The sequence below is a fragment of the Parambassis ranga genome, chromosome 10, assembly GCF_900634625.1.
Source record: "Parambassis ranga chromosome 10, fParRan2.1, whole genome shotgun sequence".
In the NCBI taxonomy this organism is placed as follows: Eukaryota; Metazoa; Chordata; class Actinopteri; family Ambassidae; genus Parambassis; species Parambassis ranga.
The window spans coordinates 16,962,074-16,981,997 of record NC_041031.1 but is presented as its reverse complement, the minus strand read 5'-3'; the positions used below and the strand labels follow the sequence as shown (position 1 = coordinate 16,981,997).

The 19,924-nt window shown below is 39.5% G+C and overlaps 1 protein-coding gene across 5 annotated transcripts in view; it reads right to left on the bottom strand.

Annotated features, from left to right (window-relative positions):
- Positions 1-19,924, bottom strand: part of diaph2 (diaphanous-related formin 2) — a 327,687-nt gene that overhangs the window by 101,900 nt on the left and 205,863 nt on the right. For all 5 annotated transcript variants that reach the window (XM_028415521.1, XM_028415525.1, XM_028415523.1 and 2 more), the window contains one exon: positions 17,640-17,769. In XM_028415521.1, the coding sequence (XP_028271322.1) occupies positions 17,640-17,769 (130 nt within the window). The remainder of the gene's footprint in view (positions 1-17,639; positions 17,770-19,924) is intronic.

Genomic DNA, 19,924 nt, shown 5'->3' with positions numbered 1-19,924 from the left:
GAAAAAACAACCAAGGAAACATTTTCATCGATTTTACAGGTGGTCAATACAACACATGTAAACTGACTCACAAAATAAATAAATAAATACAGAAATGTCCCAAACTGTACTGCCAATAATTAACATATATATTTCCATATAAATTTAGTCCTTGTCTACATCAAAATAATCCCACAATAAGGAATGTTTTTTCCTCAGATTGACACAACTCCATCCATGGCAACAGCAATCTTTAACACTCCCAAAGTCTTGCTCCGTGAACTCTGGTAACCATGCCAATCACTGCCACCTCCATCCCTGATTATTGATGAGATTGAGATGGAAATCATGTGTTCACTAGAGGAGAAAAGACAGCCAGACTCTCCTTGATTGGCTTTAAGCTGAACAGTCATAGTGAAATGGCATCAGTCAGATGGTAGGTCACACTACCTCAACATGCTGGTTTTACTTTCAGATGACTGGTTATGGTGGTTCCCAAACAACAGCAGCGGAGCAGGAAAAGGGAAGGTAGCTGAATTTAATAAGCAGGGTAACAGACTAGAAGATGTTAAAGCTGGGTACAAGGTATTTGGCAGTGGCAGCAGGAATACATTTTGAATTATTCAGTTAAAGGTACAATCCTCAATCTAAATGCAGCAGAGTTTGCTGGGTGGATTTTAATCTAACCCTTGAAACTGCAGTCAGGACAACATTCTACATCAAGTGTACCTGATCATTGACAGATTGATTCTACAATGCACCTGTTCTGCAAATGAAAGGATGTTTATTACAGCTACTTTCCTTGCAATAGCATTAACTTAATTAAAAATGAATTGTTCATTTAATATCCAAGTTCCATAGAAGGTATGGGCCACTGTTCACACAGTTACAGCACAGTAATACATTACTTCTGAAGTTGAGATACTTTTCAGGACATCATCCTTTTGACAGCAGGTAAGTGGCAGTAACAAAAGGAAACTATATTCACACTTGATGCCACATTTGACACAAATGCCACACACTGTGTATATGTGTGTCAACTGAAGATTTCTTGGCCCTGAAATGACGCAAATGTACAAATAAATGAGAGAGGTCAATGGAATCAGTTAGCTTGCAACGTCAGGAGGGCCTTTAAACCCAGACTCCTGTGTGATGGATGTACCTCTACGATCTCCAACCTACCAACAAATAGCTCCTTTGTAACACAACCTATGCCTGTTGATGGTTGGTTGCCTTTTTTTAGTAAGATCAGATTTAGTAAGTGGTCTCCATAAATAGGGCTTTAAGAGCCAAGGCGTACACCTTTATATTTAAGTATCAAATGTATACTCTTTAACAGTTGCTAGGTGATGGGAGCAGTGTGATGTCACAGCTGGTGATGGAAAAAGAAAATCATCATCTTCATAGGGAAGACCATTTAATTTACTTGTACAGGTTTTCACACTCTACGACCAGGAGAGATCAAACAAGAAATGAACGACTTTGGCCTGCAGTCTGAACAATATGTGGGCGTAGGTTTGCTGTTTTCTCTGTCAAATAGTCATTTCTTTTAAATAATGAGTCACGTTACTATGCAGACATGATACAGTCGCCTCCAGAGGACACGTGACCCAGTGATTCAGCAACACGTTGATGTCTGAGATGTGGCTAACCAATGGACAAAGATCTGGTTATTTATCATTTACATATTATCATTTTGATATCAACTTAACTCATCTTAAACACACTCAAAACATACTTTATATCACCAGCGGCTTTTAAGGTTCCAAATAAAATAAAACAGATGCCTACATAATTTTAAAAACACTGTACAGCAAGCATTAAGGTTATATATAATGTGTTCTACTTCTTGTAGTTGGGCTGTGACCCACATGTACCTCCCTAAATTAGGATTTTCTTTGTCCCTATATTGCACTAATAAAGTAGATAGGAGATTCATATCCCTTATGTGATGAGAAAGGTCAGATCAATTCCTCCAACAACCACATCTGTCTTCATTTAGCAGCCACCACATAAAGAGGACATAGAATCCCTTTAGAAACACATGTTTAAATAAATGTAGAATCATGAAGTATTTAGGCAGGGATGTGTTCAGTATTCATTTGGCTGGAGCGTTGACATGTCTTTTGTTTTCTATCCTCATGAGACAGGACTCGGTATGCATGATTGCCGAGCCATAAACACAGCCCCTTTCCACCTCAGGCAATCCTTAAACTCATCAGCAGGGTAATGAGACTTTCGAGCTAGGAGATGAATTAACTGGCTGATTTTCTTGTTTTTATCCACCCCCCCCTCCCTACCCCAATACAGAGTAGCTGAATATAGCATCGGGAGCAATCCAGGACTGTGATGTATGTGGCATGACCAAGACACACAGAAACACAGCTGTGATGAAGAAAATTGATTGGCTTTTGCTGGAGGAGTATGAGATAATCAGGCCTTTGCATTAATCAATGTACGGCAAAAAGCGCGCTGAAAGGCACTTGAGAGGGGAAACTTACAATGTAAAGCAAGACTGCATGAACATGCACAAAATTACAACTAAAATCATGACTAACAGTTCCATATCACAGCAAAATCTAAACTCAATACCAAAATCCTAAGACGTGCTGAATTGATGCTTCACTAAATGCAACAGGCAGGACTGCAGCTGGTGATGGATCACATACTACGTAGTAATAGCAAAGCTTACTAGTTTGGGTGTCACTGCAAAGATGGGTGGGATCATAATGCCCTCAAAGTTATCACCCCAAGATCACTCCTTAAATCTCAGAAGCTAAGAAGGGCTGGATGTTTGGATGGGAGGCTAGATAGATGTGGCTTAGCTATTCATAACAAAACTTATCACTCATTATTAGTAAGTTAGTCCTGTGTGAATGAGAGGCAAATGGTGAAGTGCATTGTCCCTTAAGGTAGAATAGTATAGTCCATTTACCACATCTCACAGTCAAGTGAGAAGAAGCAGCTGGTGACTCCATGTGAACTGAAGGGGACACATGGCAGTCTGCACCATCCTCAGGCTAATACATAATGTATCCCTCATATACATGTGGACTCATTAGATTGGAAATTTGAACATGACATAAAAATAACAGTGTACTTAAAGTGCTCCAGTACAAAACAAGCAACTAAAGAAGCCTGACTAAAAAGAAAAGACGAGAAAATGTGGAATTACTAAAAGAACAGAGCAGACAGGAAAGCCGAACAGACTTATGTGTGTTTAATATAAGCCAGAACCGTCACTATCAACTTAATGAGGATCAAGTGCTACCTTTTTTTTTTTTTTTTTTTTTTTACTATTACCTGCTGATAAGAAAAGATGTTCAGACTATATACATGTGTTTGTGAGTCTTTAAGAGTTATTGGCATATAATTTCATCTTATTATGTGATGAGATGGTTTGTTGCTCAGAACCACTGGGATGCATACTTAAAAATCTGAAAGGGCAGGCACTTGGACTGGTTGGAAGAACCATCTGTCTTTCACTGCCAGTGGTTTCTCACAGGACACTGATTGGTCTGACCCACAATTTGGCGGCCACAAATGCAGAGTTCAAAGTCTGACAAGATGGATTTTTGTGTTCTTATAAGCCCGCGCATCAGATGGAGTCCAGCTGCCTTGCTAAATTAGGCACCATGATGTCCACCATGTGGTTGAGCTTGACAGTCAAATGTTGACAAAAGTTGTCTCAGATGTGTTCTTTTTAAAAGCTAGCTAGCAGAGATTCGCTGCCATTGTGGGGTAAAAGAGCTGCTTTATAAAAGCTGACAATGACACAGAAACTAAAAGTACACCGGCTTTGTTACTCAGAGGAATCTGATTTAAGCACAAAGCTGGCTTTCCTGTTCGTGGTCCAGATGCCAGCTTACACCAATCACAATTTTTTTTTTCTACATTTCACAGTTTTATTTATTCCAAATTATTCCAAATTTTGAGCTGCTCAAAAATAGCTTTTTTCTTTGTTTTTATAAAAACAGAACTACCAGAGGCACTGCTAACAGGAGCAGACAGAAGACTGTTCCAGGTATTAAATGCCAAAACTCTGCCAAAAACATGTAGGACCTTGGACTGCAAAAGACATACAGTTACTAGGGTGTTTGTGCTGTTATCTGGTAGCCCAAGGCAGCTTCATTGTGCACTCCCATTTAACTGTTACTTAGGGGGTTTTGTAGCTTGCAGCCAGTTAGCCTATTGTAATAACCAACAGCTTAAGGCTTTGCTGAAAGCTGTTATTGCCCTGAATGTACAGTAATACAGCATGAATATAGGCCAGCAGCACAATGTATTTTTAACCATCAAAGTATCACAAATGTGTGTGTAAATCATTATTATAAAATGGTTCTCCAGGAGTTTCCTGGAGGCTAATTTAATTAATATTTTTTACAATACAATAGAAGAAATAAGCCCTTAGGTAGGGTGATCTGTCAAAAGTATATGTTTAGGACAGTAAGATGATAATCACGACCACCATCATAGTAAACCTTGCACTGCTCACATGCAATCACATGTGCAATGTATGGCAATTCTGCGAAGACTTAAAGGAAAGGTGTTTTAGATGACTGGGTGCATCCTCAAGAAGCCATACAAGCAGGACGCTGATATAGAAGAACACAATGCAGAAGGGTCCTCACTAAAGAGCATAACCATTGAAGGGTTTGGCCTTTTCATATATGAAAATGTAGACAGACGGGAAAATCACTCCTTAATCATTACTCCTTAAGGGCTCTTTAAATTGCGGCCACAAATATGTGCCATTTTTTTTTTTTTTCAATCACTTTTGACTGCAGGTGGTCGGCACTGCAAGGTGAAGTAGGTCAAGAGAAAATCATAAAAACTGACAGACAACCAGCAGCCTGTATGGAGGCAGATGGGTAAAGAGACTAATTCAGACTCACTTTCTGGTCAAGGTTTGTAGTAAATCCCACAACTGTATATTCTCTTATAAACATTTGCAGAAGAACAGGTTTAGTTTGGTATAGGAGAAACCTTGCTTTCACTCTCTTGTATCACAGAGAGTTATCTGGGGTGAGGGTCAGTACAGCAGGTCGAGGAAGAGCCAGCTTTCAGGACATTCAACACATTCTGAGACTCTATACTACCTGGCTGATAAGGTTAGCTTGGAAGCCCCAGCACAAGTGTGTAAAAACAGATCTACATGCTTAAACTAAGGGTGGAGGAAAAAAAACTGGACCCAAGTTATGGACCCAAGTTATTCTGGATGACTAAAGCACATCTATTTTATGTGATTGAACTGGTGATCTAGTTGAGAACGGCACGTCAGCTTCTGTCAGTGTCAGTCTGCAGTCATAAAATGTGCTCATTGTTAGGTATGAGTTCCTCTAAACTGCTGGCTCTGATGGCGTCCAAACGTTTAATCCAAGCTAGTCAATATAATGACAGGGTGACTCCTGTGAATAACTGGACACCCACAGTGAAATGCTAACCATGTTAACAGCATCCCAAAAATTTTGCATCTTGAATATGTGTTAAAAAAAAAGAGGGGGTGGGGTCAGGATAAAAAGCAGCAAAATGGAGGCAGAAACCTCTCCAGAAGAAAAAAAAATGTACAGGGGAAGCTGGAAACAATAATGGGCTGACATGAAACATAATCCCCTCTGTCTGCGATTTTATTGGCAGCCCCTCCAAAGAATGGTGGCTCCCCTATTATGACTTAACACATCAAAATCGCAGCATAGCACACACAGAAAAGGCCACCTGATGATAAACACAGCTGACAGCGTCAGAGGCTTTATCTCGTGGCTGCCTGCAGCTCGACACAGGTTCAATTTGGCCTGCAACAATCGATTCTGTCCCTCCTTACCTCTGCTTCAGTTGGTGGAATAAAAACAGACCTTTCGGTAAAGAGCAGGTCTCAGCTGGTATGCCATGTCAAGGCAAAGGAGAGGAAAACTAGCGATAGCAAGACACCTGCACTGTGGTCAATGGCACATTTTGACTGTTGTCAAAAAAGTACAAATCTTTTTTAAAATATAAATAAAGGCTGAAGGCTTTATACATCTTGGGTCAGTAATTAATGAGAAGAGGATATAATTAATAATCAGACTGTGGATTGAAATGTTGTGCAGTGTAGTCATCGTCCTTGTTGTGACAACACTGAAGCCATCAGGTTAGCCTGTGGTAATGACAGTGTTGTCAGCCAGTTTTAACAAACTCTTGTTAAAGATTAACAACAGAAGGGTGTCATGCCAAAAGTGGGCAGATATCAAATATGTGCTATGATGTGTACGCATGTTTAGAGCTATGTTTTAAACCTAAGGCCAGCTAGGGATGTGGAACAGTATACCTCAAAACAAAATTATGCAAAAGTGCTGGTCAGCCCTGTTTACATTGGTTTTGATTATTCAAACTATGTTATTTATAGAGACAAAGGTTAGGCAAGGATTTTTTTTGTTTTTGTTTTTGTTATTTCTCATGCAATGTGATGCCACTTTCAAAATGCACAACTAATGTAAAGCAATAGCCAAACATTTCAGACACTTGAGGAGTTTTGATTATCTGTCATACAATATACCATCAGAGCCAGTGGATTATTTTGGAATTCACTCCAAACTCACTTGTTTGGTGGCAAGCTGAACTCACAAATTCAAAATTCACTTGCAACCACAGTGCTGTCTTCAGTGACTAGATGAACAGGAAATCCTGCAACAGGTGTGTGGTCCACAGAGAGCTAAGACCAAGATAGTGGTGTTTCTACCCAGACCGTATACCTCCACTCATAATACTACAATAATTAGTACTATTTTAAAAAGTAAACCGACTCCACATATTAATAAGGTTTTTTGGTATGTGAACAAGCCGCCATCTTGTGGTTAATTTTGTTCCAAAAAGTGACACCCAGCCTGGGTCTCTCTATTTGAAGAGAGCATAATCATTTCCTTAGCTGAAAGCGAGGGGGTTGAGAATGATATCAGATTCATTACATGGGAGGAAAACACTCTGTTATGGTGGTGCACAATATAGAACACCCCTTTCATGACAATTATTAATACCCTGTCCCATTTATTTCCAATATCAACCCTCCCTTCAATGAAGGTTGTCCCTCTGATCATTATGCAGGCGACCTGGCTTCAAATCCTCAATTTCACATGCAAATGCAGTGCAACTAATTTAAATAATATTTGAATATGGATCACACAGTGTGACTCCATATCACAGAGCTGTAAAAAAAGAAGGTGGAAAATGCAAATCATCAACATGTAAGAGAAAGGTCACAGTCAGGACCTGTTAGATTTATTTTGGAAATAAAGGGCTGGCTGCTAAATTAAACCCATTTCATAAAGCCTGAGGACAAAATTAGAGGAGATCAGCATGATTTACATCATAAAGACAAACAAACACAATATGGTTCGTACTACACAAAGGAGGCTGTTTCTGATGTGAAGGTGGATTTGGCTAGTGTATGATAAACAAAGGTGCCTTTTTTTTTCATCCTGCACTCCAAACAATGGCAGGATGAGAAAAACAGGTGATGTACCAAAACGCCTTGGCAACAGAAAGCCTTCTGTCTTAGTCTAACACCCTACAAAACCACAGCACTAAAAATATTTGAGAAACACAGCATGGCTAGTGTTGTGCATTGATTTATATAACAGTCTACAAGAATACAGCTGAGCTTACTTTGAAATTCACCGGTGCATAATTTCCTGAAATGGCAGGACAAAGAAACACGTGTGGCATCCAGAGAACAAAAACACCAGGAAGATGACGGATAAAGATAAGCCTGGCAGAGAGAACCTGAGCATGCCATATAAATGTTGCAATACAGGCTGTGAATGCCTATGTAGCGCTCCGTCGTCGCTCCTCTTGGGAGTATAAATCATGACTGATGGTGGAATCTTCACACATAGCGGCATGCATTAACTGAAAGGGGCACGGGGGAGCCTATTCCCTTGAGCCCAGTAAAACTCCTATCAACAGCACTGCAATGCTAGCTTCAGGCCATGCTTTTAAATTACATATTGATGACAGTCCATGATAAAAATTACTCAATTTAGTATCCAAAATCAATTTCCACTGCACAGGGTGGTTGTCGAAAGCTACTCAGATTCTTATGACAGCATTTCATCCACAGACACGTTTTCTCAAACAGTGGTCAATAGAGGCAGAGAGGCACTTTACAGCAATGACCACCCAGTCAGTAAATGATCTGTTGCCTCTCTGGGTAAATAGTGTGTCTGTTATGATGTGTGCTTTTTTTCCGTGGCATGGTGTGATTTGTGTGCATGGAACGGACAGAAGTAGGATTGTCACAAAGATGAGATCTTTAAACTCCCTTCTGCAGATTTTGAGCCTTATATATCTATATCAACACAAATGTGTTGCTATTATGTATGAAGGTTTGGAGAACATTTCACATCCGGCAGCAAACATACAATTAAAAGTGAGACTGTAAATAGATTTTGCAATGTTTCTCCTTATTGCCTGTTGGTTAGCGGTTAGTTGTCCTTTTACGATAAGAGCAGAGGCTAACTGGGAGGATGACACACAAATCTACAGAAACACCAACATGGACACACCGTGCTTACTCTCTAAGAAATACCTGACAAGAAAAAGTGGAAACTTCAATAAAATTGTTAACTGAATGACAAACCCTCTTGTTTGCAGCTTGAATATGTGTTGCTCTTCTTTTTTGCTGTCGTAACATCTTTGTCACACCTTAATCAGAGAGCTACCTACTGATCTTTCCTCACAGGATGATGATTGGTCCAAACAACTGTTGCTTGGCAACACTTATACCGCTCTGGTAAAATGAGCTGTCACATGAACTTGTGATCTCATGAATCTAGGTGCCCAACAAGTAGATATTTTATCAATCTTTGGATCATTCCTTGAAGACTTTCTTCATTTCATTACCTACACCTGGTTGTATCTTTAAGAATGTGCTGTGAGATTGCAGCCTATCCTGGCTGGCTGTGAGGGGGAGACAGGTTGACCACTGGACCCCACATGGTCCATCACACAGAGTTGCCCACATCAATCACCCCTGGTTCATAGAAAAATAATTCACATCCCAAATAAGAGGGAACTGAAAAGAAAAGCCAAATGACTAACTGTCAACAGTATGAAACCAACATGATACATACACCTGACTTTTATAAATACATTTCTACACATATTTATATCACATAAATCCTGAACAGGTTGGGCATATGTTCTTCCAGTCAGTCAATATCACAGATCCCAGCACTTGTTATTGTAACGTGTCAGCTGAGCCTTATCTAGAGGGTGTAGGGGGAAAAACTGCTCATTTGTATAACAATCATAATCATTATATTCTTTATCAGAATAGCCCGACAGACACGTTATCAAAGTCTCTTCGCATAAACCAGCTTCAAAGTTCTCCAGCGTTTAGCAAAATGTCCTGTCGATGGCTTCTCAGCGCAGTTGCTAAGCTATTGTTATGGTAGGTCAAAGGCATCATGTCTGCCTCTCCCTCTGTTACATGATTTTATCAATACGCAATATGTACGGTAAATCAGACATCATGATAACGTGGAGTGAATGAATGAAAATGTCAAGGCTGCGATAATGTGAAAAGCCAGTATCTAGAGAGCTAGGTGGGAACTCCCACCACTTTGTACTCTACCACTGAACATTATGTGTCTGACTGGTATATCAAGACGTTTCTACCTTGTTAGTAGGTCCATGCAATATGCAAAAGATCAGCTGAAAGGTTGCCTTGGGAATATGTGCTGTTAAAAATCTGACATAAGATATTAGGTTTTACTAATGTATACTATCTACAGAAAATTTGTGCAAACTAAGAGCTAGCATGTCAGTCACTGTGTTCTCTGCTGTCGTATAGGGATTGTCAACAACTGTACAGGTACTTTATTACACAGCTCTGATTGGTGGCAATCAGTGGTCTGTTATTGGTTAGGAACCGACTACAGAATAGAAGACACATTGTGCCTATTCTGAATAAACAAATTCATTTAAATTAAATGCACAATTACTGCTATGCGTATGTGGTGTGCTCAACACACAGTGGAAAATACTGCAATTATTTCAATGCGGAGGTGTGGATTGCTTCCAGTTATAAGTTAGTGTACAATAACAGAGTTGCATTTGAAACGGAGCTTCCTTGTTCACCTCAGCTCATGGAACACTCCCAGCATGGGAAATGGTCTACTGTGACAGGCTGAATTTCTAGGCTGGCAAAAAGCATTATTCTCATTCCTGGTCCCATTGTCAGCTCTCATTGAAATCTGCTGTCACAGACTGGAGCCTGATGCTAAGCAGAGCTGCTGGCCCCCCTGCATGTGTCTATCTCTGTCTACACTCAAACTGCCTGGCCAAAGTGGTGATGTAAGAAATCAAGAGGTGGAGGAAAAGGGAGATGGACAGAAAGAACAAAAAGAAAAAAAAAAAAAAGAGAGAGAGAGAGAAAGAGAGAATAGTTGTTTTGGTCTTGCAATGAACTACTCATCCACCATGAAGTGAGTACAGCAAAAAAAAAAAAGAAGTGAAAAAAGAAAACTCTCCAGAGCTCATCACTCATCCTGCACTGGTGGAGCTCGACAGGTCTGTTTCCTCTTTCTAATATTCTTCATGACAGACTGTCCATTTACACTGCTGGCCTCGCTGATCCTGCTCTATTACTTTCAGGGTCCAGGGATGAGTATACCTTAAGCAACCAGTGAGAAAATTGTTTCCATTTCTAGCTACAGTGACAATGTCAAGACGACTAGGGGTAAGTGCACTTGGAGTTATATTGCTGTGCATATGCAGTGTGTTTAACACACAGACGTGATTACGGTACTTGTCGTGCAGCAGGCTATAGATACCTGAAACTTGTGTCTAAGACATGCTTGTTGTTTTTTCATAGACTGCAAACAATGAAACTAAAACTCTGTACATGCAGCAGTGCGAAATATGTCCACTCAAATCGGCTCCCAAAACTCCCAAAACTGTCATTATTTGTTTATTTCTGGGAAAAAAAGGTATCTTCAATAATGCAGCTGCCCCATGCCAAATTCTTCTGATGTATAAATGATGAGTTCTTAAACGCAGAGGAGCTTCTGTGTAGAACTGCACTCTGAAGCAACTGAAAGGTGAAGAGGTTCAGATTTAGCAACAGCCTGATAGATAGACATCCTAAAATGTTACACAAGCGAAGAGTACAACTAAGTGAATGCCAATAGAGTCGACCAAACACCTGTCAAATTATTGATAAGGCAGTGTTTAGATGCTGTTGTCCTGAATAACCCATACTTCCAACCACTGGAACTTTTTCTCTCTGTTTTGAATCAGTTTTTGTCCTCGGGGTACTGTCCATGTGAAACTTACCTAGTCCCTTTAATTTAACATTGATACTGACTTTAAACTTTTTAACTTTTGGGTTTTCAAACTTAGGAGAAAGACAGCCAAGTCATGACATTAAACTGTTTCTGTGTGATAAAAACTGACTGATTTGACTCATTTTTGCTTCTAACAGAGAGATATGTTTAGCAGTTTGTGTGTTCAAAGAGTAGTGAGTGCAGCTTCAACCCATCCTGGGAGTACTGTTTTCTAACAGTTCTGCCAGTATGGATTAAGGGTTTTTTCTTCTCTCCTTCCTTCTTGCAGACCCTTTTAATCTCAGTCAGATTGGATGGACACCATCAGTGAGCTGCAATCTTCAATGTCTCGCCAACGATTTTCAAAGGGCTTTAAAATCCCAGCTTTGGCTGGGACTCACGAGTACAAAGAAACAAAGCTACTCCAGTGTTGTCTTAGGACTGCACTCTAGGTCAGTGTACTGCTGGTACGTGAAGGTCTGAAGCTGTATCAGTTTTCTGTCCTGTTCAGGGTTCCCATCATCATGACCAGCTTCGCTGCAGCTGGGAGCATTATCATACTGTGGGCAATGCTAGATAATGACTACAGCCTGCTTATTTGTAAAATGATGGTAGTTATAATACAAGAAACATCTGTGTTAAAAGCTTCCTATACATCCACTTACTTGCAATTTCCCACTTTATAAATTACACTAAAGTTGAAAGGCTGCACATCCGTGAGCCCCATACCACACCCTATTAACTCCCATGATTAAAAGGCAAATGGAATTCCCATTGAGAATATTAATATGCACCTAAGTCAGATTGTCATTCAATTACTTCTAAGCGAGAATGAAAAAGTTTGACTACAAATCTAGAAAGGAAAATTTAACTGGGTGTGAAATAGGTTATTTTTATTTCTGGCAGAGGCTGGGGCAGCTGCACTGGTACTGGTTGTGGTCATAGTTTTAGGCATTCTCGCTATGAGAAACTTCTGAGTGAAGTGGATGCATAACGTTGCTGTAAGGTGATACTTTGATAGGAATCCAAACCACTATTGAAATAAAAAGGATCAAAATGCACGAGAAGAAGCAAACTAGAGGACTGTCACCTTATCAGTGGTGTTCTGTGGAGAAGGACCCAGCTATGGAGGATGACAGAGCACACAGAAGTTCACTATAGGGGAAAACATCAAGTGCTACTTGGCCATTTCAAACAGGAAATGGCATAAACAAAACTAAAATCTTTATATTCAGTTTTCATAAGACAGAACTTCCATCTTCACTAGAGATTCATGACAAAGTCCTCTACCCGATAGCACAACTGCATTTTTTTTAGGGGAATATTGGGAAATCTTAAGTTCCATTCAAAGACAAGCGCATAACCTTGGCAGGAAAAAAAAGGTCAGTTCCGTATCTTTAGCAGCAGTATTTATATGTTTGTTTTGAATTATGTCCAGTCTCCTGCAGCCAACTTTAGTAAGACATCCTTCCATCCCTGGCTGGCATGAAGGAATATCTTCTCAACCCCACGATTCCTTGCGACTCCACTCAAACCAAAAGACAAATCATCCTCTCTGTGTCCAACCCGATCCAGAACAGCATTTTGTCTACGTAATACAGAGCCGAGTACTGTTGGGGGTTTAAATGGGAAATGGGCACTGCTTTATTATGCTGCAGTGCCTTGAAATGAATGTGGATAATAGATATATTCACAGCGGTATTAATATCCTCTGAGTTCATCTTTTTTTTTTCTTTTTTGGCTCTTCTCATTCTCCATTTTCCCCTCTCACAGGCTCCAAAGTACTTTGCCCTTGGCTATGCCTTATACTAAATAGATTTATGAGAACATTTGTGTCATATTTCCTCTTTTCCCGGATTGTCAAGACAGATTGTCAGTGCACCACTGATTGAGTGGAATCACCACACAGACTTAGTTCCCATTGTCAGACCCCACGTATTCATCTCTAGGGGGGAATTTAACAAGGCAAATTGGCCAATGACACTTCTCTCAAGGCTTTGCCACTTCCATTAGGATGAGGTCAGGGGTATGAAAATAGTAGACTCTATGACTACATTTAAAATGATTATAGTCTCAATGACCAATAACACATTTATGGATTCATCCATGCAGTATATAAACAGTGCATGCTGTATATCTTCAGTATTGACTACACTCCTAATTTAGAGCATCTGAGATGTATAAAAAAGGTTTGTATAGAATGCTGCTCCGAGCTTAACCACCACAGCTGGCATGTCTGAATTAGAGGCCACTAATTGGAGCTGATATGAAACAAAGTGGACCCTACCAATTACCCACACAGGATATGCATGCAGTTACATCACAATTCAGTAGACCAACAAAAGTTGTTTGTGAATGTATGAGCTGCAGCTGCCAGTCAACATAAACAGGCAGTGTACAAGGTAGATGCTGCTTTCTATGATGACATAATATGCTAATAAAAAAGGCTGTTTCCAAAAACTTCTTGGCAAAGTGACTGTTACAACCCAGGGCAACAACATGTGCTACATGACTTATCAGCGATCACAATTGATTTATATGATATTTAATGCTAATAACCTGAGGAAATCAATCAATTAAAAAGTTTGATCACAAAATGAGCATAATGGGTTTTTTGGACATTAAGGGGATGATTTCTCTCTAAAACTACCACATGGTGAGGCATCTTTTAAAAATAATTCTGAAGCTAGTCTTTTATGGAAATATACATTTGAATCTAAATAACTGAATTGAAACTTAACATCAGTAAAAATATCAATTGTAAGTAGAGAAACAGGAGAAAAGAGGAAGTAATTGGTGTTTTTATATGTGCTATAACAGTAATTTACACCAGCATAAAGCTACAATATCATAATGTTAGCAAATTAGCACTGAGCCTTACATTTACTGTAATGTCAGGATAGTATGGCACACTGAATATTATGCACACAGTCAAAAGCAATCAGAACACAGTGGAATAATATATTTCTAGTGGAGTATTTAAAAAAAATGCAGGCCTAAAAGAGAGCACAAACTCTTCTTGCCCCACTTGCACATAGTGTTTTAGAGTACTTGGCAGATTTTTTATTTTTTTTTTATGGATCTTATAGTATAATTCCACACTGATGTGATGCAGAGACCTGGACTCAGTGAGGACTATAACATCTGTTGCAGGCCCTTTGTGCACTGTAGCTCTGTGACTCTAAATGTGTGCTTCGCTGCTGCAGAATTAATCTAGAGACGACAAGCTGTGACAGAATCCCAAAACTATTTGCAAAACTGCACCTTTAAACTTGCAAGGAACCTGCACCATGACACACCACTGCCAGCAGACATCAAACCAAACAAACTGCCTTCTGACAGAGTCCCATGCTTCAAAGAGTAAATCATCATCAGACCAGAGCACCATTCCATTTTTCTGTACCACAGTTCTTGTGTTTTCACAGGTGGAGCAATGGCTTTTTCTGGCTGCAAATCTTCCATAATGACCACTTCTGACCCAACCTAGCTGGACTGTAGGCAGGTATACCAGAGTATCATTGCTTTCTGCCAGTTCTGAGCTGATGGCGCTGTTGGACACCTTCCAGTTTTCATGAGAAGCCAGCTTGATGTGTCCTTTGCCTGCTACACTCATTTCCAACAGCAGACCACTGTGTTTCCAGTCCTCAGCCTTACACATTTCTTTGTGCTTCTACAGGGGAGTATGGACAGCCCATCAGGAAACACTAGTCTGTCAGGGGATTTCTGCCAGTAAGACACCCTGCAGATACAGGATGACCACCTTCTGACATGTTATGCCCTGTACAGTCTTGCAAAGTAGAAGTTGAAACTGTCACTTCACTTCTTCAGCAAACTCATCTTTTTAATACAACTAAGCTTTAGTTTTTTGCATTTTACACAGACAGCAATTAATATTTCCTATACAACATGTTTAACCTCCCATTTATTAAACATGTGTGTCCACAATGCATGATTAATGAAAAAAAAGGCACAGTCCTTCCCCTTGTCCACATCCTATCTGGAACATTTGCAGATTGATACCCCTGTCTCCTTACATAATTGTGTGAATTTCAATTAAAACTGACCTTGGTACAGGTTTTGATAATAGCTGAATCCATGGAGGAAGAGGGTTGGGAAGGTTGGGGTGGGGGGGCTGTCCTGAGGGAAAAGCGACCATCTACATGTGCTGGACTTGTCTTAGTTATGGCTGCCCTGTAGCATTCATCAGGATAGTTGATCTCCTCTACTCACAGGCAAGTTTCTTATGTAATAAAATCTAGCCTGATATCCCTGAAATCAATGACTTTGGCATCGATAGCCAGAGTCAATAAGATAAAATGTACATTTTAGAATCAATAGAATTGTTGAGATGTTGACGTAATGAATTAGTGAACACATTAGGAGATTAGCACAGGGAGACTTTAGACTTTGTAGTGCCTCAGTAAGACAGAAATAAGCTATCAGTATTTAGAAGTGATCTAATAAAAGCGATCCAGATAGTTGCAAAGTGGCAATGCAATTTCACAGAGAAACCGTGCACTGGAGGAGTCCGAGGTAGCCAATCAAGTCAGGGGAAATTGTTATTTCCTTAGGAAATTTTCTTGGCCTGATTGCACTTATCAATGACGTACATTAATTGTACAATTCAGCTTTTTTGGATGGCCATTTGATTACATTTGAATCCTCCACAGAGTTAAGTCAGCGCCTTCCCAACGAGTCTCTGGAAATCTACAATCAGAAATCCAACGCTTGATTGATATACTCACTACACAAAAACATGCAAGATGTATGCTCATATCTGTTTTTTCACTCTAAATCTTAGAAAATTTAGGATTCATGTACCTTGTATTTTGGTGTTCTATTATTGGAATTATACTTCAGGGGTAAACATTATTTATAAGCTTTTTAAGAGTCAATAATAATGATTTAAACCTTGGATGATTATATCAATACATTATTAAAAAGCCAGTATTTACTTAAAGCAGAAACATTGATTTGTAAAAATAAAAATTGCTGAACTGGAGGAAAAAAATGGAGAAAATAAAACAGAGAGGGGTCAATCAAAGTTGCATGTGGAACTGCTTTCAGAGAGGGCTATCATGCACGAGAGGCTTTCGACTTCATATCATATTATACTGTTACTTTTTATTAAAATGGTCTGGTGTACCTGGTGTATTACAAAGAAAAGGCAGCTTCAATAAACCTTTTAAGCCAGTTTCCCTCAAAGGAAACCAAAATCCTGTCAAGGATCTGGAGATAGCAGTAAATAATTAAGCAGATGCTCTTGTTATATGAGCAATAAAAGCTTTCAAAGCACTGAAATGGCCAACACGTGCCCTCCAATCACTGTGCTCCTGTGCATCTAATGGAACTGATTAGGATGACCATTAGCAGAGATCTTTTTCCTTACCTAAACATGCTATAGTCACATAAAATATGATGCACTGCTTTGCTAATAGGGCAAACATTATCAGAACTGAGCATCAATGCCTGCATCTGATGTTGTGATTGGGTTGTAAGTGGGGTTACAAGCACATCTGTCGGTTGTGTTTGCTTACAAAAAAGGGAGCTGAACACAGGCAGGTCACAAATATAGCACATTTGTCTGTCTGGAAAATGGCACTTTAATATCGTGCCAAAAGGCTCTGCTAATCTCTTAGCAGTGGTGAAACCTGAGGCAGGAAGCGACTCTTAAGTGTGCCGTCTAATTTCTGAACGATCTGTGAAGTCAACACATTTTACTCCTCAACAGGTGAGCGTTTAAAATCTACTTTAATGACATGTGATGATCAATGTGACAACACTGTGTAGTGTAAAGGACGGTGTAAGCATCGTAAACAGTTTGTTTTTAATCCCCGCTCCTTAAATAGTTTGTGGCAGTTATTTATTGGCTTCAGCCAATTAACTGGCTTTGCCTTGAATAACTCATTTCCATGAAATGACACATTTGATATCATTCAAATGTGTTCATATAGACATCTTAATATATCCAGTGCATGAAGACTATTCAGTCCACTTACACAATGGCTGACGGCCTCAGTCAAGTGCATAATTAGTTGAATTAGATTAAATAACCAATTATGAGCCTAACAAAGTAAATAAGCCTGCAGGGATTCCACCAAATGCCCGAGAATAGAATTAAAGTGGAATTACTTTATTGACAGGCTGAATGACAGTGTGGTCAGACAAACAACTCTATTCCCGTCACCAAGAGCAAGTGTTAGCTGTTGTTAAGGGACAAAACAGATTAACCAGGGGGTAAAATATGATACAAAATAAACTATAATAAGTAAATGCATATAATGCAGGGTTAGAAACCTGTCGCTTTACTTGGAACTGGAGTGTAGTACAGCATGTATGTATGGGCAGAAAGAGACTTACCTTTGCTGGCGTTCTCCACATGTTCCAGTTCATCTGGGAACCTCAGAATGTCTGGGTGACTCTCCTCGCACTTCTCAGCCAGGAAATGAAGAAGTGTTGCATTTTGATTGATGGATTTGGTATCACGGAGCTAAAAAAAAATAAATTAATCAATTAAAAAAAAATACAAAAAATACAAAAATTAAACAATATAAGTAATACATATATCAGTCTGGACTTTTTCTTTTACATTACAAGTTCTTCACAATGAGTTTAGTCACTGTTTAGTTTGTGAAAAAGAAAAACAGGAAACCCAACAACTTCAATAGCTACATCGCTGTCAAATTAAAGTCAGTCATTATTCAATGCAAGTAGTGTGCCTGTAACAACCCTTATCCTAAAGTACAGTGCTGTACTGAAAGTAACACCCAAAACTCTCAGTAACAGTGCAGTACAGTACATGAGTACCACTCTGACCTAAAAACCAATTACTGATAGCTAAGCGATAACGGGAAAACTTATACACAATGACATCTCTGAGAATCAAGCCGTGAGGCAGGAAAGTTTGAATGGGTGTACATTACTGTACTGCCATGTTTGCGTGAAGCTGGGATTCTTCACATCAGTGCATAGCAAACTTGTTTCATATTCATTCCCCACCGTGATTGCCATGCTGTTCGAACGGCATGCTGGGAAAGCTAATTAGCACAACCCACCTCTGTGTACTGATAATATCCGCGCTGTAAACAGCCTGCAGTTGGACATGCCCACACATGCGTGCATGCAAACACATGTGTATACTCCCTTGCACACACACACACACACACACACACACACACACACACACACACACACACACACACACACACACACACACACACACACACACACACGACCATACACACATTTAGGCAACAACAAACTGAAACAATTACAAGCACTCAGGAGCTCACACACATATACATACTTTCACTAGATGAGGATCAATCACTGACGCATGTTTGGTATAACTGCAATTTAGGCTACATCCAACGGAAATGTAATCGCTTTCATTTTCAAAAACGTCCTCCGTAAGCACGGCATTGTTTCAATTAACGTCTCTGTCCACACGGAGCCACTGAACAGATCTGTCAGAACTTTCCAGATCTGCCTAAGCTCATCTCCATGTGACAAGCTTTTATCATACAAGATTTGTATGTTACCCCAAACTGTTATTACAGAAAAGTATGTGATTACATATGCTAACTAATCTTAGCAACATGTAATAAAGAGAAGAGACAGAAAATGATTTGATTTTTGGATGTTAACAAACTTGATTGTTCAGTATTGTCTACTGCTTGACTACCAAAGGTGATAATGGCTCAGAGTGGAAATCTAAACTTGAACTCATTTAATGCTCAAACAGAGTAGGAGGATGGACACACTGGGGTTTCATTAGGTGCAATGGCTGTAAACATAGGGGCCGTGTGGTTTCAGGTAATAAGGCAGCCATGACAATTATCTGATGAACCTGGGAGCCTATTAGTGTTGTGAGGTGAATATTACTAATGGAATAAGACTGGATTAAGACCACAGAGGATACTGTATTTTTAAACAGAACACTCTGACCTCTTCCCCAACCGGTACCTTTCATGTTAAATGACAGAATAAAAAAAAAATCCTTGTTACACTAGTTAGATCCTGATTTAGTGGCCACATTCCCACACTTCCCATGTGTGTGAGTGAGTGTCCTGGGTAATGATTTGATCAGTTGTGTCATTACTTTAAGCCTGACACTGGTGTTTTTGTTACACTGTTAAGCAGAATATTAGCTCAGCCAACACACCAGCCGGATCAGTCTGGATAAAACAGATGCCATTATCTACTCAAGACAACATTTGGCTACATTAGGAAGCAATTTATTGAGTTATTGGAAATAAAATGTCGTCATATATCTCAATATCTACAAATTTAAGCCATATATGGATCAAATAGATATTAAAAAATACCAAATTGCATCATATTGCCTTTAGCTTATTTTATATACAATAATGCTAACTTGAGATTTTTCATAAATGTAGGCACATAAAACACTGGGAGACAGTAGTACTCCCTTTTAAAGTAAAATAGTGAGGTAAAAAAAGGAGGTATTGTTGGTAGTGGTAGCACATCCTGCAGAGGGGCTCTGTAAGGGCAGAGGGAATCCACATAAAACCCCTGGTGTTAGTTTCACACTATTTTACATCAGGAATGTCAGTCAATTCAGCTTTGAGGTATCGTGAGAACTGTGCCAGAGGCTGTGGACTAACTGGGCACTGGTTGTAGTG